We start from the raw sequence: 26,554 nt of genomic DNA, 5'->3' as shown, positions 1-26,554 counted from the left end.
AGTTGCCCTAAAATCAGAAACAACATGTTATTTATAAAATTATTTTCTGTACAGATTTAAAGCAATACTCAAGTTTTAAAGGAATGTTACAGGTTAAGCTCAATCGAGCGCTTGTGGCATAATGTTAATAATGACTCGTTCCTCGTTTATCTAAAACAATTGTGGTTACTGTAAGATACTTTCAATGTAAATTAATGGGGCCCAGTTCATAAACATTTAAGTACACAAGATGTAAACATTATATATGTTAACATGGTTTTAGTGTCATAAAATCACTTGCTTAAACTTTCAACGTTGTTGCCATGACAACATAACAGCAGTAAACCCTACAAGCAATTTTTAACCTCCTGAGACCGAGCGAGCTGACGCGCAAAAAATGCATTACTTTTTAAAGCGGCATAACCGAAACTAGAGACACTTCTCTCAAGACCCAAACAGGTTTCAATGAAAAAACTTAAAGAGGTTTCTTACCAGAGGCACTTTTGTTGGCTCTGCGCCCGTAGAAACACTTCTACGGAAATCGTCGCCATGTTGTTGTGTCACATGACTCGTTTAACCCTTAAATGATAGTCTAGAGACTTGTGAACAGTATTCAGTCAGTTTCAATTCATGTAAATTGTGCATTGTGTATAGTGAGGGCAAAATACGAAGTCCACGCATGTGGACGCGGGGTCGCATATGGATAATGTTTACATCCAGTGTCTATACTTTTGAAATGGTGTGTATTATAATGTTTCTGGACTAGCCCCATTTACTTCCATTGTAAGTGACTTACTGTAACCGTTTATTTGAATATAAACGAGGGACAAGTCGAAATAATTTTCTCTGGTAATCAACATTATGCCACATACTGTACGTTGTTGATGGAGCTGAACTTGAAGTGAAGCCAGGACATTCCTTTAAAGAAGTACTCAAGTTACATTAGTTACAATTCTTCATGGTGTTAGCACAATAGTTAAACCCCAGAGTAGAGAGTGATTGATTGTAGTTTAAAGGTTGTATTGTAAGTGGCTTTACTTGTGTTGTAGGTTTAATGAAGAAACACAAACACTGTGTTGTGCATGAAAGATTGCCCATTTTGAATTGGGGGGAAATGGATGTTCCATTTCCATATCGTTTAACATTATTCGGTTTAGAAAAGCACGTTTAAGTTCCCTGCTACTTTGACAACAAATTGTCAATATTATAATCATTATTGTAAACTAAACTTCATATTTGTTGTCCCCTAAATTTGTCTATGTCAGTGGTTCTCAACTGGTTTTGCCTCAGTACTCAGATTTAACACTGGACATCGTGTGGCGACCCAACAAAGTACCAAACTTCACCCATATTTAATGTGGTCTGGGTCACATTTTCTTTAACCTTACAAAGTTTTGTTCATGGGTTTTGAGGATGAGGGCATGTCACTCAAACCTTCCATGTTGGCATACGTCTAATTTGGCAAGTTTCTACCAAATTACATAGAATTATGCCAAAATATCGTAGCGTTTGATTGGACACAACGTCTCTGACGTAAGTAACAAAACATATGGGAAGTGTCGATAAGCACATTTATTTAGCTATTCTAAATATGCACGATTACATGGCTAATTGTACTTTATTTATTTGCATTTAGCATTGTTTTTCCCTGCTGTCTGTGACCCTATAAGAACAGACCGCAACCCATTTTGTGTCGTGACCCCCCCAGTTTAGAACCACTGACATGTGACGCTACACGTTCCTAATAAATCGCGTTTATAACTGTTTCAAGGACTTTTGTTTTTTTGTGATCACACCTCGATGCAGTTATTACTTCACTTCCTGTCCTGTTTTATGACATCCTCTGTTATTTCCAATAAATGGAGCACATGTTCCCTCACCTCTCCCTCTGTGTGATTCCAGTGTGTGTTGTTGTGGTCTACTTTCCTTTTTCATTTACATGCATTTGGCAGACGCTTTTATCCAAAGTGACTTACAGAGCACTTATTACAGGGACAATCCCCGGAGCAACCTGGAGTTAAGTGTCTTGCTCAAGGACACAATGGTGGTGACTGTGGGGATCGAACCAGCAACCTTCTGATTACCAGTTATGTGCTTTAGCCCACTACGCCACCACTCCACCACGTGAAACACGTTTAATGGAACACATATTCCTCTGTCCTGAATCCCGAACCTGAGACCGATGATGCTTTCCCCTCGCCTGAAGACCTGAACACAGTCACTGACTTCACCCTCAACTTCACAGCTAACTTACAATCACCAAAACAGAATTCACAAATATTGTCATTTTTATAACCCTATTGAAAGGTTCAGAATTAAGATATAATAATCAAAATGTAATTTTCATGAAACTATAATTGTGTACAAAGACTGCCATGGTGTAAATGATAGGTGTTATATACTAACAACAGATGCACTTTGTACATATATATATATATAAATATATAACTGTATTGAGAACTAAGGCCATATTTCATAGAGAGCCATTCTACATTTACATCTTTTAATCTCTATTAGAATGTCATACACTGTAAGTAGGGATTCATGATATATCGATGGTAATATCTGCCAATATTAAAATGATCTGTCTAATTGGGGGAATATATACATACATACACACTGGTGTCCAAATGTTTGGAGTAATGGACAGATTTTGCTCTTATGGAAAGAAATTGGTACTTTTATTCACCAAAGTGGCGTTCAACTGATCACAAAGTATCATCGGGACATTAATAACGTGAAAAATTACTATTACAATTTGAATTTTTTTCTTAAACTGCTTCAGAGAGTTCTCTTGCAAAAATCCTCCATGTGTGCAGTAATGACAGCTTTGCAGATCCTTGTTATTCTAGCAGTCAGTTTGGCCAGATACTCTGGTGACCTTTCACCCCACACTTCCTGTTACACCTGCCATAGATGTGACTGTCTTGTCGGACACTTCTCACGCACCTTGTACATGAAACTGGTGTTGAGCGGGTAGAATTCAATGAAGCTGTCAGCGGAGGACATGTGAGGCATCTATATCTCAAACTAGAGACTCTGATGTACTTATCCTCTTGTTTAGTTGCACATCTGGTCTTCCACATCTCTTTCTGTCCTTGTTAGAGACAGTTGTGCTTTGTCTTTGAAGACTGTAGTTACACCTTTGGATGAAATCTTCAGATTTTTGGCACTTTCAAGCATTGAAAGCCTTCATTCCTCAAAACAATGATTGACTGAGTTTGTAGATTCTTTTTAGCCATTTTTGACCTGATATTGACCTTAAGACATGCCAGTCTATTACACACTGTGGCAACTCAAAAACAAACACAAAGACAATGTTAAGCTTCATTTAATGAACCAAATATCTTTCAACTGTGTTTGAACTCCACCAAAATCAGCTACCCCGACCCCCAAAACTCAAACCCCATTTACCCCAACTCCATCAATCCCAACTAACCCAACACCAACTTCAAGCGACCCCAATACCCCAAAATCCAACGCTAGACCGGCCCTGGTAGTGGTTGGTATTTGACAAAGCAGATGTGATTTATAAGCCTTGCTTCATAAAGACTCTGTAAGTCTGAATCTACCTGCTGAGGTAGAGGAAGTTAAAGTTGCTGTGATGATTTCTACACCAGAAGCAACACCCCAGTGTCACATCTTCATCAGATCCGAAACAGAAACCAGAACCCAACCCAGAGGAATCTACATTTCCTGAAACTGCAAATGAGGAATTAGAGAGTTTGAAAGATAAACATATTTAGAAAAAAGTGTGCTTGTGCTGTCCTTAAAATAAATACCACTTTATTTTATAATCTAATGCAACTACACTCATTTACATTTTTAAGTGTTTCTTAAGTGTCCAAATACTTTTTGGGGACACTGTAGTTGCATGTTATAGAGCTTAGGTACAGGGATTTGAACCATGTTGTAATAATTTAGTAGTTAAAGGTGCAGTAACTGATAGACACGCCCCCTTTTTTCTTCTGCATAGATGGAGCGGAGCATCACAATGTCACTGGCAATTTTTTTTTTTTATAATTTAAACATGTAATTTGATGTCTGCAAAAAAAGTGTGTGTGTTTGTGCGTGTGAGTGTGTGAGAGTGTGTGTGAGAGTGTGTGTGTGTGAGCGTGTATTTATCACTTTGTGGGGACCAAATGTCCCCATAAGGATAGTAAAACCCAAAATTGTTGACCTTGTGGGGACATTTTGTCGGTCCCCATGAGGAAAACAGCTTATAAATCATACTAAATTATGTTTTTTGAAAATGTAAAAATGCAGAAAGTTTTCTGTGAGGGTTAGGTTTAGGGGTAGGGTTAGGTTTAGGGGATAGAATATAAAGTTTGTACAGTATAAAAACCATTATGTCTATGGAAAGTCCCCATAAAACATGGAAACACAACATGGGTGTGTGTGTGTGTGAGAGTGTGTGCGTGTGAGTGTGTTTGTGTGTGTGTGCGTGTGAGTGTGCGTGTGTGTATGAGTGTATGTGAGTGTGTGGGTGAGTGAGTGTGCGAGTGTGTGTGTGTGTGAGTGAGAGTGTGTGTGTGTGAGTGTATGTATGTATGAGTGTATGTGAGTGTGTGCGTGAGTGTGTGTGTGTGTGCATGCGAGTGTGTGAGTGTGTGTGTGAGTGAGAGTGTGTGAGTGAGTGTGTGTGTGTGTGTGTGAGAGTGTGTGTGCGTGTGTGTGTGTGTGTGAGCGTGTATTTATCACTTTGTGGGGACCAAATGTCCCCATAAGGATAGTAAAACCCGAAATTTTTGACCTTGTGGGGACATTTTGTTGGTCCCCATGAGGAAAACAGCTTATAAATCATACTAAATTATGTTTTTTGAAAATGTAAAAATGCAGAATGTTTTCTGTGAGGGTTAGGTTTAGGGGTAGGGTTAGGTTTAGGGGATAGAATATAAAGTTTGTACAGTATAAAAACCATTATGTCTATGGAAAGTCCCCATAAAACATGGAAACACAACATGTGTGAATGTGTGTGTGTGTGTGTGAGAGAGAGTGTAAGAGTGTGTGTGTGTGCGTGCGTGTCTGTAAGTGTATGTGTGTGTGTCTGTAAGTGTGTGTGTGTGTGTGTCGTACTGTATATTGACATATGAACATCATTTATCAAAAGTCAGTTCGCTGCTGTAAGAGACTCTGTATCTGTCATATTAACCCTCTAATACTCTTTGTGATAATGAAGTAGGTGCTGACTGCTGTTCTTAAAGTCATGTGCTTTCAGATTTAGTCACATGATTTACAGTAGAAATGACTCGGGGGTGTGTGAGTGATCATTCAAGAGCAGATGAATGAATTCGACAGCTAAGCGTCAAGCCGAAGAGACAGGTGCATTATACACAGATCATCTACATATGAGCCCTAATATCAACCCCACAGGTGAGCAACACTTCACAGAACCTGATAATATACAGTAGTCTATGCTAGAATACATATAGAATATATTTATTGTTACTACTTTAAAACCAATCGTTGTGGTGTAAATTATGGATATCATGGTCAGTTTGAGTAAAATGTATAAAATTGGCAAGTATTGTTTCTGTCTGCCATATACATTTAAACAGACAGAGTTGCAAACCATTTTAGATGCATGTGTGTTGCATACAGTCTTTCTAAATTGTATTATGAGACAACACAAATGCATCTAAATACAAATGAGTAAATCAAGTGTAGACTTTAAACTACCGGTGTTGCTCTACTCTTATTTAACTCTCAAAGGGATTGTAGAGTATATCTAGAATGTGCTAGTGCTCTATACTGCCTTAAATATACATAATAGGGTTGAGTGACACACATGCAAAATGAGTCTATTTATCCTCTAAGGGATTACAGTGTAATCCACCAGGGCTTAACGTTCACCTGACCTGCTAAAACAACAACAACAAGGGCGAGAGAAAGTGTGTCCTGACCGCTCACCTGACCACCATAGCCCATAGTAGCCTTTAATAAGTACCATGGTATGATCATGGTGTATTGGACATTATACAGCACTATAGTCCAGCCTATATCAAAGTGCAATGGTAACGCCATCACTGTGCCATGGTAAATGTTTTGTAGAGGTAGAGACTAGCTGAAAGTTTTCTTGTTGTACAAGTCAGTCTATAAGACCCTGGCCGTTATGTTAAAGGTATGAGAGATCGTCTGAGGATGTGGTTTGTGGTGACGAGGCATTGTACCGTTTCCTGCATGTTAATTCATTTCAGGTGGTGTAGATGTCAGTTTCTGCTTTAAACGAGGAGATGTCTGAATCAGACTCTCTACCCAGACTGTTATTTGGCAGGTGTTATACTGGTTTGATCATGCATCAACATATATTTCAATCAATGGATATTTGTGATCTATGTATGTGAATTATAAAATGGGTGTGTTGAAATACTATATAGGTCAAATACATAAGAATGCATGTCTATAGATGGGTTAGAAGCTGTACTTTACAATGCATGTAGACATTATGACCAAAACTGAACAAGTGCTTTGAAATTTGCTGGCGAATCAGAAGTGTCCCGTTTTGATCATTTATGAAAAATAAATTGCACTGCGCATAATATTGCAATCAGTAAAAACATCAAACTCCTCAAATAGCCACACAGTGCACACAGTATCAGATGACATCATCATAAATGATGTAGCATCATGGAACACTTAACCAATCGGATTGGGTTCAGATCGGTGCAAAAAGTCATCCATATTTGGGCAGAGAGACATGAGATTGCGACTGGAGATGGCGCCAGTACATTACACAGACTCAATGATGACTCGAATGACACAGAATGAAACTCATTCCCTGAAATCTCATGACTAAAATCATGTCTGCATGCTACGCAAACCTTTAGTCATTGTTGTGTTTGCATGTGTAATTAGTTCTTATGTACAATTATTATCTTTTATTTGTTTGGAGATGTTTTTGGACACTTTGATAAATTATTTTTGTAATGATATAACTTTTGATTGCTTTGTCGTATCAACACAAAATCTCTCTCAGCGACAGTGGACAGGAATGGGAACAAAACAAAAGCAGTTTTTCTGAGCTACTTTATTTACACCCTGAGGTTTACAATGCCAAATCAGAAAATAAGAGAAATCAGCAGTTTTTTTAGGCTGAGAGTCTCCGAATATATCACAATCTATATCATTAAAATAATTCACAAGTTTTCTTTAAAATGATATCAAACACTTGACCCTTGTTTATCAGCCTTTAATTTTGGATATGCCACTGAAACAGGAAATCTTTAAAAACCTCCTCAGCGCTTAAAGTTATAAACCCATTTTCATTCTTGCTGGCTTTTTCTACTGAGAGGTCAAAGGTTAACAAAACAAGTCTCAATATTGATTATTGTTAAAGGAATATTCCGGGTTCAGAACAAGTTAGGCTCAATCGACAGCATTTGTGGCATAATAATGATTACTACTACTACAAAACAAATCAAATAAATTAAACTCGTCCCTCCTTTTAAAAAAAGCCAAAATCGAGGTTACCGTGATGCATTTACAATGGAAGTGAATGGGGTCAATTTTTGGGGAGTTTAAAGGCAGAAATGTGAAGCTCATAATTTTATAAAAGCACTTGCATCTGTTATAACTCGTGTATTATTTGAGCTGTAAAGTTGTTTAAATGTGCATGTTTACAGTCGTTTTAGGGTTTGTTGACATTACATCATCATGGCAATGAAGTTGTAAAATTGGCTTTAACTTTACACAGATGTGGTTAGTAAGTGATTTTATCACTTTGAAATCATGTTAACACATTACATTTACATTTACGCATTTGGCAGACGCTTTTATCCAAAGCGACTTACAGAGCCCTTATTACAGGGACAATCCCCCCCGGAGCAACCTGGAGTTAAGTGTCTTGCTCAAGGACACAATGGTGGTTGCTGTGGGGATCAAACCAGTGACCTTCTGATTACCAGTTATGTGCTTTAGCCCACTACGCCACCACCACTCCCTCTGAAACACGCATATTGTTTACATCTAGTGACTTTACTCTTGAAACAGTGAGTATTTTAATGGATACGGATTGGCCCCCATTCACTTCCATTGTAAGTGTCTCACTGGAACACAGAAAGCAAATTGAGGTACGAGTCAAAATAAATGTTTGTGGTATTCGACATTATGCCAGAAATACTTTCCTTTTCCTTTAAACCCAGTAAATGTGTGTTTTCCCCATAAAGAGCTTCTGTGAGAGATCCAAGTCCATTAAACATTTTGAAGTCGATTTAAGTCTTTTAACTAAACCATGACATCACAGCTATTCAGAAAGCCTGACCTGAATTTTAGGGTTTTCCATACACTTTTCCTATCATTTTCTGTACTTTTTTTTAATTCAAAATACTTCAAATGTTTGTTGGATTTAATATAAAGAATAATAATAATACATTTAAATAATTATTTTTGTGCCGACCAAGTCCATAAATACACATGCTGAGTCTGCGAGTTTTATAAATGAACAGAATCCAATCAATAAATACATTAAAATATCTGACATATTCATAATTGCTTGTTTTCGTGCAGCTCTGCTGAGACCTCCATATTAACATACTCACTAGGTCACTATTATTCTCATTTTCAGTGTGCAGGTGCAGATTTTACTAACAAATACGGTTGAGCAGAGGCTTGGTTACAGCGGCTTTACACACACGACATTCTCAGTATTGAATAAAACACATCTACAGCGAGTTCAGTCATCATACGGATGGAATTATGACATCAGCACATCCACAATAATCAAAGGTATGAATGTAAGATCTACTAAAGATGTGTTATATTAATGTATTTACTCTTTGTACCTGTGTGTGTGTATTTGTGAGCGAGAGACATAGATAAAAGGGTGTGTTAGAGAGAGAGAGAGAGCAACTAATCTCACATTTAAATTTACATCACATTTGTCATAAAGGTCCATATATGAGCATTTATGTATTAATTTGGCTCAGCGGTTGAGGCTCTGGGTTATTGACCAGAAGTTTGGGGGGTTCAAGCCCCAGCACTGCCAAGATGCCACTGTTGGGCCCTTGAGCAAGGCCCTTGACCCTGGCCCTTGACCCTATCTGCTCCAGGGGCGCTGTATCATGGCTGACCTGCGCTCTGACCCCAGCTTATCTGGGATATGTGAAAAATATACAAAAATGTATGTATAATGTGTGACCAAAATAAAGGCTTATATATGGGATTTGGATACTGTAGCCCCACTTATAGAAAATGACTTCGTCTGTGTAACATTGTCTCTTTTATCTGTCTCTCAGGTGGGCAGGATGAATTATGTGGGTCAGTTGGCGGGGCAGGTGTTGGTGACTGTGAAACAGCTTTATAAAGGTCTGAATCAGGCCACTCTCTCCGGCTGTATCGATGTGGTGGTGATTCAGCAGACTGATGGCAGCTTTCAGTGCTCTCCCTTCCACGTCAGATTCGGCAAACTGGGGGTCCTGCATTCCAGAGAGAAAGTGGTGTGCACCCATTTAATTCATGTGCATTTGGAAAGATTGATTGCTGTATGCCTCATATGATTCTCTGTTCTGTAGTACAATATCGCTCTAAAGTGGTCTTTAAAAGGATAGTTCATCCACAAATGCATTACATAACACTGTCATAATTACTCAACCTTATGGCATTCCAAACCTCCATCCATCCATCTTCAACTGCTTATCCGAAGTCGGGTCGCAGGGGCAGCTGCTCCAGCAGGAGGCCCCAAACTTCCCTATCCCGAGCCACATTAACCAGCTCTGACTGGGGGACCCCGAGGCATTCCCAGGCCAGTGTGGAGATGTAATCTCTCCACCTAATCCTGGGTCTTCCCCGAGTAATCCTCACAGCTGCACGTGCCTGAAACACCTCCCTAGGGAGGCGGCCAGGGGGCATCCTTACCAGATGCCCAAAACACCTCAACTGACTCCTTTCGACGCAAAGGCGAAGCGACCCTACTCCAAGCTCCTCACGGATGACTGAGCTCCTCACCCTATCTCTAAGGGAGAAGCCCGCCACCCTTCTGAGGAAGCCCATTTCGGCCGCTTGTACTCACGACCTAGTTCTTTCGGTCATGACCCAGCCTCCATGACCATAGGTGAGGGTAGGAACAAAAATTGACCGGTAGATCGAGAGCTTTGCCTTCCGGCTCAGCTCTCTTTTCGTGACAACGGTGCGATAGAGCGAGTGCAAGTTTCTGGTGTGGATGTGACTCACCAAATGCTTATCGCGGGGAATCATCATGCATGTGACTTTTATATCTGTGGACACTAGTGCACAGCTGACAGCATGCTGATTGTTAAGGTGTGCTGGATTGGTTGCCAGATATTGAAGCTGGGAATCATTATAAATAAAAAAGACTTTGCATTTTCATTCTTTAGCAGGGACGGGGCCAGAAGAGTGGCACCCTAAAAATGAGCTTTACCACCCAATTCGAACCCCGCTCTCATCCTGGAGACGGTGTACAACAGCTTAACCCATCTGTGTCATGCATGGCCCATAACAACATTCTGCCCGTGTCTGGAAGGAAACAGCATTCCACCTCAGTAGACAAACCCCCAATGGATAAGACGCCGTGCACAGTCGCTGCGCGTAGCTCTGAGCTTTGTGTGCTCACAGTTGTGCTTTTACAGATGTGGTCACTATGAACTGTTGTTGTAGTATGGAAAAGAGCTGGGTGACAGTATATGAGTTTGGTACTACATAAGGTTGAGTTAATTCTGACAGAATTTGTTTTTATTTTTAATTTCTTTTGACAGTGCAATAAATGTACCGAGTTTAGTTAGTCATTATGCTGTTAGTTAGATTCATTAGTTTGGTCATAAAAAGGACAACAAATATTTGTACACCATTTGTGTGTAATTGCTGAGTGCAATAACACTTCATTTTAACTACATGGTAATCTGTTAGACAGACGCTGTTTACCTTTATTGTACCATAGAACCATAAAAGCTTGCTAATGGGGAAAGGAAACTATACAATAAAGCCAAAGGTTACCAGGAGAGATTTGTATTCCGGTTTAAACAGTCATTGGGTTATGGAGGTAATTTAGTATTCTTTGATCCTACAGATTGACATAGAGGTTAATGGTTCACCTGTGGATCTTCAAATGAAGCTGGGAGACAACGGAGAAGCGTTCTTTGTTGAGGAGACTCAACAGGCCAGTGTGAGTTTATTTATATCAGTACATTAATACATTCTTATTTCACAAGTGTAGTGTGCTAGATTTCATATATAGCATAAACAGACTTTTCTTTCATACTAATAAGTTGTTGCTGATAAAGCCACAAGGTCCTCAACATGCAGTAAATAATTGGACATTCAAAAAATTAAAACCTTTAAAGGAATATTTCAGGTTCAATACAAGTTAAGCTCAATCGACAGCATTTGTGGCATGATATTGATTACCACTAAAATTAAATTTGACTTGTCCTTCCTTTTCTTTAAAAAAGCAAACGTCTTTGTTCCAGTGAGGCACTTACAGTACAATGGAAGTGAATGGGGACAACCTGTAAATGTTAAAATACTCACCGTTTCGATTAGTGACGTGATGCCATGCGAGGTTCGGACATGTGAACGGCAAGCTCTGCGCACTTTGCTAGTTTTAACACTATTAATGTTATAAGCCGGTGAGATTCGATACAGTCTGGTCTGTAACTGTTCTAGGAGGACAATATGTCAAAGACTTCAAAATCCTAAGGCTCTGGAGACATTAAAAGACACTTTATCCACAGGAAGCTGAAAAATTTGGGAAGATATGGGGTGGCTGTGTTTTCTTTAAGTAAGAGCAGGGGAGTCATTACACTGATATATAAACATCTACAATTAAAATGTCTCAAACAGATTAAATATAAATTAGGAAGAGTCATTATTGTTTTAGCAGAAATTCTTACAGATATTTGGAGACTTTTGAACCCATCTGGTAGGGACTATATATATTTTTTCATCAGTCCATAAGATTTACTCTAGAATATATATTTTTTTTATATATCTAAGTCCCTCATTTCATCTGTTGTTGATTGCTCAATTGGAAACATTTTATTTTCAGATCACACCCTGGTGAGTTTAGAGGTGTTGCCACATACGGAGAAAAGGAAATCATATAGTTGGCACTTTAATGTATCCCTTTTGCAAAATCCTGATTTTCAACAAATGTTAAAAGGCTGAAATCTATGTTTATATGGAGACCTACTGGTCCTCAGTATCCTCTGTGGGCGTGGCTTGGGAGGCACTTTAGGCAGTTCTTAGGGGTCTTATCATACAGTATGCCTCATTCATCAAAAAATCCAAAGCAGGAGAACTTGTGTAGTTGGAAGTGAATATTAAAAGTGCTGAATATCATCTGATGGCCTCCGAGTATTGACCAAATTGAAATACAGATATAATACTATTTTTTTCAAGGAAGGTGGAGTTTTGGCTACTCATGGCAAGACAGTCATACTTTGAGTTAGGAGACAAGGCAGAAAAACATCTGGCTAGATATATAAAGCAGGGAGAGTCTTTTTCTACCATTCCCTCAGTCAAATCTGCTGGTAGTGAATTATTTACCTCATCCATTGATATTAATACTTTTAAAGAATTCTATCTTGATCTCTATAGTTTCACATCTTCTTCTACTGATGAGGGAATTAGAAACTTTGTGGAACAATTTGATCTCCCTAAACTGACGGCTGAGCAAAAACATTCTCTTGATTCTGAGATAACCTTGGAGGAGCTTGGTGAGGTAATTAAGGCCTTGCCTATAGGCAATTCTTCGAGGCAAGATGGCTTTGCCACGGATTTTTTAGATCTTATGCTACAGAATTGGCTCCACTTTTGCTAGAAGTTTATATGGAATCATTAAAGAATGGAAAGCTTCCCCCAACCATGACACAAGACCGGATCAGTCCGATTCTTAAAAAGGACAAAGATCCAAGCGAGTTTGATACCCGGTAGAGTCGGTACAAACGGATGGATTAATCTCAGATTATTTTACTCTGGATTGGGGCACCCGACAGGCTGCTCTTTCCGCGGAACCATTAGCAGCCGCGATTAGAAAGACAGATGATTTTCCAGGGGTGATAGCGGGAGGTGTGGCGAATAAGCTTTTGCTTTACGCAGATGATATATTATCTCCGACCCTACTATATACAGTACATTCCTTGACTTCTAAATTATCAGGATACAGAGTTAATCTGTCTAAATCCAAAGCTTTGGCTCTGACAGCATACTGCCCAGTAACGGCTTTTCAGCAGGTGCCATCCTGTGGCCCAAACAGGGCATCAAGTATTTGGGTATATTATTCCCAGCAAATTTGTGTGATTTAGAGTTAATTTTTACTTTATTAAAAAGGTTTTCGAGCGATGTGGACAGGTGGGCTTCATTACATGTATCTATGATTGGGAAATGAATTGTATTCCAAAATTCAACTTCCTGATACAATCTCTCTTATTACAAACAATTTGATAGCATAGCAAAGTCCTTCATTTGGATTGGTAAACGTCCCAGATTACATTTCAGTAAGTTACATAGGCTGATTGACAAAGGTGGGCTAGGCCTTCCCAAGATTTTGTTTTATTATAATGCATTTGGCTCATTGGTCGCTTCCACCTGAGAGAGACCTTTTTTCTAGAAAGATTTAGGTCCTAACCTAGACCTTTGACCTTTGATTCACAAAAAATACTCACCGTTTCAAAAGTGTAATGTCAAATCTATGTTTCGTGTTTTCTGATTTTAAAAAGTGGTTAATTGTACAGGAAACAATCCCCGCCTACCTGGTGACATCACCAATACCGTCAGACTCTGATCCAGTGTTCTGGGGGCAGGAGTCTTCTGTGATTGGTTCAGGTTTAGAGGACGGAGTCACAGAGGAGGAGAGCGGTGTGGTGAAAAAGAAAAAGAGGAGGAAAAGAAAACACCGGACGACTGAACAGAGGAAAGAAGAGCAGAACACTCATGGAGCAAATCAGTAATTATTTATTTTATACATGTGATATTAGTTGACCACAAGTGCACTCATTCACCCTCTCTCACACATTCTCTATATTTGTTTGGGACACACACGCCCAGTATTAAAGTGTTTCCAGTAACATTAGTAATGTGTGTTTGTGGCTTTCAGGGTGTCATCATTTTCACCCAGTGATGTCAGACAGACTCATAGACGGTTAGACAGTTATACTCTCTCTGATGAAGACTGGCCAACAGATAGGTAGACGATACACACACACACACACACACACACACACACACACACACACACACACACACACACACACACACATAGTGTCATCTCAGACACAATCTGAACCCAACTCTTTCTTAACAAAAAGTGAGAAATTGTAAAAACAAATAATAAAATAAACATTTGTGCTCTGTGATGCCATACAATAGCAGTTTATAGTGACCACCACTTCAAGTTTCAAAACGACACAAAAGTTTAAATCAGAAGTCTAATAAATTATTCCATGACACTCATGATTGTTATGAAAGCATCCGATTAGTCAAACTTTTCACTGACCATTGATCTGCTGTGCGCGTTCATGATATGCCCTCGTGGCATTGGGGCATTCTAGCAAAAACTCTTTTTTTATCTATAAACATGTCCTCTACAGCGATAGCAGAATAAAACAGGGAACAGAACTTCTTAAACATGTCTGAAGAGTTTGTAGTGGCAGAATTGATGCATTTCTATGTCCAGCCTTATTTTTTGGAAAGTTTTTGGACCAGTTCACAGTGGACAGAGTTACCCCCGTGATGCCGAAAATAGAAAACAAGCGATCGATAGAATGTACCGTCGCTTGTCACGACTGGTTAGGACAAAAACTCTGATTACCATAGAAAATACACCTTTTCTGTAGTACTCTGATTTCAGAGTACTCCATTAAAAAAATAAGGCTGGGCATAGAAATGTGTGCAACATTTTCTGTGTTAAAATACTTAAAAAACTGTAATTAAGACATTTGTTGCTGAATTTTCTTGAAATAATTTGTCTCTGTAGCACTATTAAAATTCCTTTGTTTGAGTGGCCCATCCAGCCTGATGTAACTACATTGACTCAACCAATGGCGTGAGTTGGGGGCGGGACTATCTGTTTTATTGATCAATAGCAGACAGGGTTGCTTTCAGAAGGTTTGTTTTTTATTCCGTTCAGTGACGCTAGTGCCTAATAAATCACACACTTCAGCTTTAATGTATTTACAAATGATTGTTTTATTATTTTCAGACTCTTTTTCTTTACTACAATTAAGAAACCACCTATATGTTATATGTTTTTACTTGATGCAAACTGACAAAGTGTTCATAAAAAAAAGGTTTATTTAAGTCATAGTCTGTATTAAATTCATTTTAGATCTGAACAAACAGAAAAGTGAGCATCACATCATTGATGCACATAAAACACGTCATGTGGCTCTTTTACAGGAGTGTGCCAGAGCCCAGCTCTCCTAAAAGTGATTCAGAATTGACGATGAAATCATCAGAAAGATCTCGTGATGATCACTCCCATATGCAGTGGACATGGGGCGAGCTGCCTGAATCTACTAAGGTATGGACTTTAGTGCCATTGTATATACATTCGGTATGTGCAGTTATTTCGGTATAAGATATTTTCCGGACATTTACACCACTTTTTGACATTTTTTATATATATTAAAATGACTGAACTCAGAAAATGAAAACATGTTCATCATATTTGAGGTGTAATCAACCAACTGTTTGTTGTGATTTGTATTTTTAATAGATCCAGACCAAAAAAATTGCATGACGTTATTGACCTTTACCGTATATTACCCTCCTGAGGCACATGCCTGGACATTACGATTTGGCTTCACTATAGGCTATGCATAATTTGATTTCATTTAAACCAAAGGATCCCAGTTCAGGAGACTCTTAGGCTGTCAGTAAAGGGTTAAACTTCCGATACACCGAGTCAACAAAACAACATGGTGCCGATCACTGCGGAGTTCGTTTTTGGGAGAAACGCAACAAAGCTATATAGGCTAAAAATCTCATTACGTTTTTCAATCAAAGCCTGTTGAGTCAAAAGAGTAGAGTTTCTAGTCTCATCCAATATGCCACGCTGTTAAACACAATGACCACGTACGTGGACTATAGGCAAATTTTCTTTAAAATATCCTATATTTATTGTGCAGATTCTCAATGTATCACATTGAGAATCAATGGATGCATCAAGAAGCTGTCAATTGTTGCTTTCAGAGGCTTTATATGGAGTTAGGATGAAAATAAGGTGCATTTAAAACTGTTCTGAGACCAGTGCAGACAGACAGCACACTGGAAGTCATTCCCTAATTAGGGAGCATCGTATAGCTTTCCTATGTACCTAAGTGCATTCACTCCTAAAATCTGATCAAAAGTTCAGTTTCAGGATGTAAATGATGTTTGGATCACTCAACATGTTTGGCAGACATGATAAAATGATAATCAGTACATAGATTCAAAATTTATCATGTGTAATTTTATTTTAACATGGTTGGCTGTGATTGGATGATGCTGGACATTACTTTGAATCTGAATTAATTATGCAAATTTCTGATGTAACGCCTCAAAAACATGAATACCCAACACTCCTGGAAACATAACTTTCTATAGCTTGATATTATTTAACATTTCATAATTTAGTCCCACTGTCCACATATGTGGATATACATTTTTAGGAAAACTATTTGGTCTAAAACTTATTATTATTATTTTGCATGTTTCTAAGGGGCTACTAGTTACAGATCATAAAGGGGAACGGAAAATGCACACAGCAGTCACGCTCCAGCCTCAGGAGGATAATACACCATGTTGCTACAAACTATTAAAGGAAAAAACACCAAAAATTGTGATTTCCTTTCATCAAGAAAAGATGGAAACTGTGTGTTCCAGAGATTTTACTGAAACACTTCTTGTCCTACAAACCTCTTTCAGATCAGTCACAGAGACCGGGCGGATTCTCTTCAGCTGTTGAGCATTACACCATCAGAAAACACTCACTTCAGGATCATTACTGATGCCAACAGCATGACGACCCATTCGGATCAGAGTCCACAGTCCTCTGAACACATGCGTCCGATCATCAGACCTCAGCCCCAAACTCCTCAACTTGAAACAAGCAAACATCACGTACAAAGATCTGAATCTCACAGCAGCACGCTGGAGTCACCAGGACCACCCCATCACACATGCAAACTACAACCACACCTGCTGGAACATCATCCAAACAAATTAGCTCATCATACATCCAAACTGGAACTTCATATTCCAAAAGCATCAAATCTAGGATCATGTTCATCAGTGAGGGGTCACCTGCCCATGTTTGTACCCCAAGCTGCTGCTCGTCTGCTGGGAGACATGACAGAGAGCGGCCCAGAGTTTAACACCTCCTCCAATCCAGAATCAGCTTGCAAGAGGAAAGGTAGTAAACACTGACCTAATTTAGGAGTTTGACGAAGGTATTTTACAGTACGTTTTACTTTTGCAAGGCTTCAGAGTAAGATGTTTGCATTATGTGTTGAGTTGTGAGGAGGAGGAGTCAGCACCAGGGTCCAGATGACATCTATCTGGAGGATCTCAATGGCTTGGAACCGCATATAGCTGCTCGCTACTTCCCCAACAGGTAATGTTATGCATCCATTATTCCCACATATATTTATTTCCATATATATGTATTTATTTGTACTTTTCTGTGTGCAACATGGAAATGAGGGAGGCGGTCCTTGCGTAGCTCCAGTGCATCATTGGTTGAGAGCTCAATAGTATTGATGCGTGGTTATCTCTCTAGATATATGTGAAACGTCAGCTGTAGTTTACACGAGATATGGCTATGACCTCCAATTGGGAGGGGGGGCAGGAGATGGGTGTGAAATACGGAAGACTCCCGTGAAAAACGGGAGTGTTGACCGGTATGGTCTTCACTGGCCTCAGAACAGTGTGAAATGCACCATATTTTCATCCTAACACCATATAAAGCACCTGAAAGCAACATTGTTCAGCTTTTGGATGAACCCATTGATTCTCAATGTAAACTGCACAGTAAATATAGGATTTGTAATGAAACAATTGGTGGTCATTGTGTTTAGCAGCGTGGCATTTTGTGATAAATCGCTCAAATGTAAATAAAATGGCATATCGGATGAATCTAGAGATGTCTAATCTTTTGACTCAAACAGGTTTCAATGTAAAAACGTAATCAGGTTTCTTACCAGATGGCATTTTTTGGCATTTCTCCCAAAGACAAACTTCGCTGCGGTCAGCGCCATGTTGTTTTGCTACATGACTCCATCCTTTGAAAGTTGAACCCTTTATTCACAGCACAAACTCTCTTGAACTGAGATCAGTCGGCTTAAATTGAATTAAATTCTGTGTTGCATATAGTGAAGCCAAACTGCAACGTCCATGCAGGTGTACGGGGGGGGGGTGGGGGTCACACAATGTTAAATGCCGAAAGGTCTTGGGATGCAAACTGTTGTTAAAGATACACAAGTTTTGTTGTAATCAGTGTGATTTCATACAAATATTTAATGTATAATTAGGATGCATTACTGGATTGCACAAATAGCTCTAAAAAGTAATCTTATAACAAGAATTGTATTAAATGTATGTCTGATTTATTATATTTGCTCTGTCGAAATCTCATCATTTGGCAATGCTTAGGACAGTCAATACAATACAACCAAAAACATTACCACAAAACGACAAAGAATAGTCAATGGAACCATTAAGGAGCCGAAATCGTTAAATTCCTTACAATTCCCATCCCTAGTAATGCCTAACATCGCCCTTTAACCATAATACTTTAAAAATAACGCCTGTACTTAACAGAGCTGAGATTTGTCAATTAGAGCTCTCGAGACCAGACACTAATCGGCAAAGCACATTTTATGTTGTGTTTATGTTGTGTTTGTGATGTCTGTCTTGTAGTGAGCCATCAGGAAGACATTGGGATGAGGATTATAGTCGCTCAGGGTCTCAGTCACCACAGTCAATAAACAGCACAGCAGCTGACAGCGGCACAGAGTGTTTATCTGATTCTTCCTCTGACCTGCCAACAGTCTCTCTGTCACTGTGTGGAGGACTCGGAGACAACGCTCAAATCAACAAAGGTGAACACAGTCAATATATGTACCAATATAAAACACCCTTACTCTTGCAACGTGTCCTAACCAGGTGAAAAGTGATGAAGTGAGAAGCAGTAAGGCGAAGTATCTCTTCTATGTTATAGTGTGCTTTTGTCCCAACTAGCCATTGATTTTGCCCATGACAGTAAAAAGTGATACTCGAAAAGACATTTTGTTGGTCGCTTGATTTCTATTCAAACATGAAATATACTTTGGTTGATTGATATCGCCAGGTGAGAACACTTTGAACATTTTGAAAATAAATAAAATATTATTATTCTGGGTAGCTCCGCGAGTATTGACGCTGACTATCACACCTGGAGTTGCAAGTTCGAAACCAGGGCGTGACTCCAGTCAGGTCTCCTAAGCAACCAAATTGGCCCGGTTGCTAGGGAGGGTAGAGTCACACGGGGTAACCTCCTCGTGGTCGCTATAATGTGGTTCTCGCTCTCAGTGGGGTGTGTGGTGAGTTGTGCGTGGATGCCGCGGAGAATAGCGTGAAGCCTCCACACGTGCTACGTCTCCATGGTAACGTGCTCAACAAGCCACGTGATAAGATGCACGGACTGACGGTTTTAGACGCGGAGGCAACTGAGATTCGTCCTCACCACCCGGATTGAGTCACTTCACCACCATGAAGACTTAGAGCGCATTGGGAATTGGGCATTCCAAATTGGGAAGAAAAAGGGGAAAACCCTTACTTATGCCAATATATATTTTTTCAAGAATTTAAACTTTTTTTTATTTTTACTGTCTCCGGATGGGTACACCATTTACCTAACCCAAAAATGTTTTTTATTTAAACCCCAGAAAGAAAAAAAAAAAAGACTTTGAACTCTGAAGTAGTAGTAGTGGTGTATTTGTATAATACACATCATTGTGCATGACATTTTTAATTTTGATGTAGAGAAATTCCTAGAGCATATTGTCACGTATCAGGAGTTTGCTGACAATCCAGCCATCATTGACAATCCAAACCTGGTGGTGAGAATCGGCAACAGGTGAGTGATACCTTTCGACATCTAGTGAATAACACTTAGTTAATAGGTGTACCTAGTTTAAATGTCATTCATCGTAAAAGAAAAATCAGATCTGTCAGATCTTGTGTTGTTTCTTTCAGATATTATAACTGGACATTGGCAGCACCATTGATTCTCAGCTTGTGTGCCTTTCAGAAGAATCTGCCCAAGGTTTGGCTTCGAGTATTAAAAGAGAAGACAATTAATTGACAGAGGATTCAAAATGAGTGACCAGTCGTTGATCAGATGTGTTTCTTGTAGGCCACAGTAGATGCCTGGGTAAAAGAGAAAATGCCAAAGAAGACAAAGCGCTGGTGGTTCTGGAGGAAGAGCAAGGTCTGTAAAACATTTGACATATGCAGAGACTTTATAAGCTGGATGATTGCCTTTGGGATACAACAAATCCAGATATTCCAAATTTTGTCTTTTCTTTTTACAGTCACAGTCCAAAAAACAAGAGACAAGTGATTCACTGAATGCAGAATGTCTTTCCCATTCAGATGATAAAAGTCCCTCAAAGTAAGACAAACTAGTATTGTAACATATCGATTTAGGAATGCAACCATGATAACCATGTTTTGTTCAAGAAATATGCTGTTGTAAGATGTTACCATACTATTCGTAATATATTACAAAGTTCTTATCCTATAAGCTCGGATTTGTCCGCCGGTGGGCCTGCACAGTATAAACAAATATTTATTAAAATGATAATAACTGCAGTCTTGACCAAGACAATATAGGTATCGCTTTAAATTTTAAAAGCTGTACTTTACAATGCATGCAGACATTATGACCAAAACTGAACAAGGGCTTTGAAAGTTGCTGACAAATCAAAATTGCACATATTATTGTAATCGGTAAAAACATCAAACTGATCAAATAGCCATGTGTCAAATGTCATTGGAAAACTCTCAAAGAGTAGAATACAACCAGCCTATTTGTTGTACTCACAGACAAAAATATAGTGAGTAATAGCCTAGTATGTGTCTTTGATAAGCCGCGTTTTCACTAATAACTTCTTGAAAACTTAAAATATTACATAGCATTATTTAGAGGAGGGGATTACCGTTAAAATGAGTAGGAGGTGGAAGTCATCCAAATATGGGCAGAGAGGATCGTTCACTCCATTTACAGATGGCCACCACTAGATGGCGCCAATTGCATGACACAGACTCAATGATGACTCAAATGACACAGAATGGAACAGAATAAGATCTTGTTACTCATGCTTGCATGCTTTGGAGAGAGCGCAAACTTTTAGTCATTGTTGTGTTTGCTTGTGTAATTAGTCCTTATGTACAATTATTATGTTTTATTTTTTTGGCGACATTTTTGGACACTAGGATAAATTACTTTTTAATGCTATAACTTTTGATTTAATTTTCATATCAACAAAATTTTACTGGGAGATATCTTATTTACACCCTGAGATATATAATGTCAAATCAGAAAAATAAAAACAATTTCAGAGGCTGAGTATTTATCATAAAAACACTGAAAAGTTTTCTTTACAATTATTACAAAAAAAAAAAAACACAAAAAGGGTCAATTACTTGGGTGAGTTATAAGCCTTTAATTTTGGGAATGCCACTGAACCAGAAAAAGAGATATGCCCAGCACAATGCAACATAAAGAGGAACTAAACGACTGACTGCATATAATTTTATTTGTCGTAATTAGTTCAAACTAAATCTCAGATCGACGATGTCAATCTAGTGATGATCCATGTTAAATTTGTTTTTAAAAAGAATATTGTCCTTAGAAAATTCTCATAATATTTGTAATATATTTGTAATATATTAAAATGTGTCTTTATTTAATTTTGGCATACTGCAGTTCACTTTTACAAGCTCTAGACAAAATAATGAAGAAAAAAAAAAAAAATCAGCATTAAGGTGTTTTTGGAACATGGAAGCTGGTTTGTTGCTGGTCCAAGCAGGTCTACTATCTCTGATCATCCTGGTTAAGATGCCCTACCAGATTGAAGTCGATCAGACTTCAGCCAATCAACAATCCAGACCAGCTTGGATCAGCTAAAAACCCTTTAAAACCATCTACCAAGAGAAGCTTGTTTTAGCTGGTTTTCCTGCAGAATAACTTCCCTCTAGGTCAGTGATGATATTCTGTTGATTTGATGTTTCCTCAGGCAGGCTGTGGTGGACAGTTCCAGTGAAGAAGAATCAAAGGAACTGAATTCGGCAGCAGAACCGTCCGTTCACACTCACTCATATAAGAAATCACTGCGGCTCTCTTCAGAGCAGATTGTGAGACGTGTGCCCACAAACACACAAATATATGAGATTCTGTATTCAAACTGAAAAATTCACATTTTGTGTGTGTGTGTGTGGTTTACACAGGCTGGTCTTGGCCTTAAAGACGGACCCAATGGCGTGGTGTTCAGTATCACCACACAGTATCAGGGAACATGTCGCTGTGAGGGAACCATCTACCTTTGGCACTGGAGTGACAAGATAGTCATCTCAGATATAGACGGCACTATCACAAAGTATGTTATCAATCAACTTCCATACTCTAGACATTATTCATTATATATATATATATATATATATATATTTATTACACACACACATACATTATAAAATAATAAATTATATATAAATTTAGATTCATGATATATGTATATTAATAAAGATGTCTATTTTAAAGACCCTTGAGATGTTTTGCTGCATTGTGTAGTAATGCAGTTCAAATAATGCCACCCCCAAATCTCAGTATCCTGTTTTAATGTGGAAACAATCTCATTAACTAGCAAATTTATTTCCCAATACAATTTCTTTCATACAGTGGGCCTTTTCCCCCATCACAGGTCTGATGTTTTAGGTCAGTTCCTCCCTCAGCTCGGAAAAGACTGGACTCACCAGGGCATTGCAAAACTTTACCACACCATACATGAGTGAGACCAACTCGCAAACACCAGAAACTCATGTTCAGTCTGACAAGAGTCTGCTGTTTAGACTCTCTTCTGTTTGGATTTTGCAAAGACGGTTTTATGGTTTTCATTTTAGGAATGGCTACAAGTTCCTCTACTGTTCTGCACGGGCGATTGGCATGGCGGGCATCACCAGAGGGTACTTGCACTGGGTCAATGACCAGGGCACCATCTTACCAAGAGGACCTCTCATGCTCTCACCCAGCAGCCTGTTCTCTGCCTTTCACAGGTACATACACAGACACTAATCTGAATTTTATAGGTAAACGAGTTTTGGGAAAGTACAAATAAATAGTAAACAGGGGCATATCCAAAATTAAATATTTAAAGTTTTATTAATTTAGACAAAAATCGCACAATTCAGTTTGATGGAATTTTGGTCCATCCATCCATCTTCAACCGCTTATCCGAAGTCGGGTCGCAGGGGCAGCCGCTCCAGCAGGGGGCCCCAAACTTCCCTATCCCGAGCTACATTAACCAGCTCTGACTGGGGGACCCCGAGGCGTTCCCAGGCCAGTGTGGAGATGTAATCTCTCCACCTATTCCTGGGTCATCCCCGAGTAATCCTCACAGCTGGACGTGCCTGAAACACCTCCCTAGGGAGATGCCCAGGGGGCATCCTTACCAGATGCCCAAACCACCTCAACTGACTCCTTTCGACGCAAAGGAGCAGCGGCTCTACTCCGAGCTCCTCACGGATGACTGAGCTCCTCACCCTATCTCTAAGGGAGAAGCCCGCCACCCTTCTGAGGAACCCCATCTCGGCCGCTTGTACTCGCGACCTAGTTCTTTCGGTCATGACCCAACCTTCATGACCATAGGTGAGGGTAGGAACGAAAATTGACCGGTAGATTGAGCACTTTGCCTTCCAGCTCAGCTCTCTTTTCGTGACAACGGTGCGATAGAGTGAGTGCAATACCGCCCCCGCTGCCCCGATTCTCCAGGCCAACATCCCGCTCCATTGTCCCCTCACTCATGAACAAGACCACGAGGTATTTGAACACCTTCACTTGGGGCAATACCTCCTTCCCTACCTCCATCGGTTTCCTGCTGAGAACCATGGCCTCCGAGAGAGGTGGAAGTTTGGAACTTTTTTTAAGACCCCACATGGAGATACAGTATGATGCTCTCAATGTGGCTCCATTTACAAACCTTAGCGTTATTCAAAGCGCTTAACACTGTGTCCCATTCACCCTCATACACCAATGGTGGCAGAGCTGCCATGCAAGGGGGCTAGCCTGCAATTGGAAGCAACTTTGGGTTCAGTGTCTTGCCCAAGGACACTTCGGCATGTGGAGTCGTGTGAGCCAGGAATCGAACCACCAACCCTGCGATTAGTGGCCGACCTGCTCTACCACCTGAGCCACAGCCACCCCAAACACCAATTGTGGGTCACAGTATGAAGCTAGTTTTTAGTGTCCAACAAAACAAAGGTCTGAAGCACAAATAATGTTGAAACTAGAAATGTACCATAATTTAGTCTCTCTCTCTCTCTCTCTCTCTCTCTCTCTCTCTCTCTCAGGGAGGTGATTGAGAAGAAGCCAGAGAAGTTTAAGATTGAATGTTTGACAGACATTAAGAACCTCTTCCCTCACAACTCTCAGCCGTTCTACGCAGCCTTCGGCAACCGCAGCAATGTAAGACACGTGTACTTCCCAGTACCTGCAATAACAGAATTCATGTCTTAACATACTGATGTTTGTATATTTCAGGATGTGTTCGCCTATAAATATGTTGCTGTGCCAGCATGTCACATTTTCACGGTGAATCCAAAAGGAGAAGTCATTCAGGAGCAGTGCAAAAGCAACAAGACATCGTAAGTTCGCAACAGAGACGTGCACACTAATGAGTGTGCCCTTATTTGGTTTGCTTGACTCCTAAATATTTGTTGCACTGAACGATATCTGACAACTTTATTTAACATTCACATTTCAGATATAGTCATCTAAGTGAGCTGGTGGATCATGTGTTTCCTCTGATGGACAAACAGCAAAACTGTGCCTTCATCTACCCAGAATTCAGTTCTTTCTGCTTTTGGAGGGAGCCAATCACTGCCGTCTGTCTGGACGAGCTGCTGGGACAGTGATTGGCTGAGCTTGTTAAGAGGCCCTGATCTGATTGGTCAGTCTCTAATGTGTATAAAAGGACAAAATTTTGTAGTCGATCTGTAGTTTCTTATAAAGATCACTACAAGTGTGTTAAAGCAAATTCATATATACAGAGCTGCTGTTAAAAACATAATTCAATTTAAAGCCTTAACTAAGCTTATGCTGCACCGAGCAAATGTGTATTTATAAAACAGAGTTAAAGTACATATTTGTAAAGTATTGTGATAAATGTTGAGTAATGGTCAATTTATCTCCTAAATCTGCTTTGTGTTTGTGTGTGTGTGTGTGTGTGTGTGTGTGTTGTGTTAGTGTGGGTGTGTGTGGGAGTGTGTGTAGGTGTGTGTGTGTTAGTGTGTGTGTGTGTGTGTGTGTGTGTAGGTGTGTGTGTGTTAGTGTGTGTGTGTGTAGGTGTGTTTGTGTTAGTGTGGGTGTGTGTAGGTGTGTTTGTGTTAGTGTGGGCGTGTGTGTAGGTGTGTTTGTGTTAGTGTGGGCGTGTGTGTGTGTGTAGGTGTGTTTGTGTTAGTGTGTGTGTGTGTAGGTGTGTTTGTGTGGGCGTGTGTAAGTGTGTTTGTGTTAGCGTGGGCGTGTGTGGGTGAGGGTGTGTTTGTTAGTGTGAGTGGGAGTGTGTAGGTGTGTTTGTGTTAGTGTAGGCATGTGTGGGTGAGGGTGTGTTTGTTAGTGTGTGTGTGTGTGTTAGTGTGGGCGTTTGTGTTAGTGTGGACGTGTGTATGGGAGTGCGTGTGTGAGTGTTAGTGCGTGTTAGCGTGAGTGCGCGTGTGTGGGTGCGCGTGTGTTAGTGTGGGTGTGTGTTAGTGTGTGTTAGTGTGAGTTAGTGTGGGTGTGTGTGTGCATTTTTCTATGTTTTTACATTAAAACCTGTTTGAGTCAAAAGAGTCGTCTCTAGTCATCCGATTTTAAAAATGTCATCGCTTTAGATAAACATATCCTATATTCACTGTGCATTATCACATTGAGAATCAATTTGTTCATCCAAAAGCTAGAAAATGTTGCTTTCAGAGGCTTTATATGGAGTTATAATAAGGTGCATTTCAAACTGTTCTGAGACCAGTGCAGACAGACAGCACACTGGAGGTTAAGACATGCACTGTCTTATAGGGAGCAAGGGAGCATCCTATAGCTCTCTATGCAGCTTTGTGCATTCAATCCTAAAATCTGATCAAAAGTTCAGTTTCAGGCTGCAGATGATGTTTGGATCACTCAACATGATTGACAGACATGGGACAATGATCATCAGTACATAGATTCAGAATTAATCATGAATAATTGTATTTTAACATGGTTGGCAGTGATTGGATGATGGACATTACATCAGAAATTAGCATAATTAATTCAGATTCAATGTCAATAGTGTCTCAAAAACATGAACACCCAACACTCCTGCAAACAGGAGTGTTGTCCACATAGGTGGACATACATTTTTAGGAAAACGAT

General features: G+C 39.6%; 1 protein-coding gene across 1 annotated transcript; it reads left to right on the top strand.

Moving 5' to 3' along the window:
* Positions 1–5,234: 5,234 nt before the first annotated feature.
* LOC127654276 (phosphatidate phosphatase LPIN2-like) lies at positions 5,235–25,493 on the top strand. Its single transcript, XM_052141403.1, has 21 exons — positions 5,235–5,352; positions 8,543–8,703; positions 9,213–9,413; positions 11,000–11,095; positions 13,665–13,876; positions 14,027–14,116; positions 15,328–15,451; positions 16,837–17,323; positions 17,425–17,524; positions 18,829–19,010; positions 19,933–20,026; positions 20,146–20,215; positions 20,306–20,380; positions 20,484–20,563; positions 22,191–22,308; positions 22,402–22,550; positions 22,872–22,958; positions 23,071–23,223; positions 24,517–24,631; positions 24,707–24,810; positions 24,930–25,493. The coding sequence occupies exons 3-21, from the start codon at positions 9,222–9,224 to the stop codon at positions 25,078–25,080; spliced, it is 2,679 nt and encodes an 892-aa protein (XP_051997363.1). The 5' UTR covers positions 5,235–5,352; positions 8,543–8,703; positions 9,213–9,221; the 3' UTR covers positions 25,081–25,493.
* The last annotated feature ends 1,061 nt before the right edge of the window (positions 25,494–26,554 follow it).

This window comes from Xyrauchen texanus, chromosome 2 (assembly GCF_025860055.1).
Source record: "Xyrauchen texanus isolate HMW12.3.18 chromosome 2, RBS_HiC_50CHRs, whole genome shotgun sequence".
NCBI lineage: Eukaryota > Metazoa > Chordata > Actinopteri > Cypriniformes > Catostomidae > Xyrauchen > Xyrauchen texanus.
Note: the sequence above shows the minus strand (reverse complement) of the source record. Positions and strands in the feature narration are given on the sequence as shown.

Excerpts from the sequence above, each read along its gene's own strand:
- LOC127654276 (XM_052141403.1), top strand. The coding sequence starts at position 9,222 with ATGAATTATGTGGGTCAGTTGGCGGGGCAGGTGTTGGTGACTGTGAAA. Across the intron at positions 20,381-20,483 it reads GGTTCTGGAGGAAGAGCAAG|TCACAGTCCAAAAAACAAGA; the intron begins GTCTGTAAAACA and ends TTCTTTTTACAG. Across the intron at positions 24,632-24,706 it reads CCTTCGGCAACCGCAGCAAT|GATGTGTTCGCCTATAAATA; the intron begins GTAAGACACGTG and ends TGTATATTTCAG.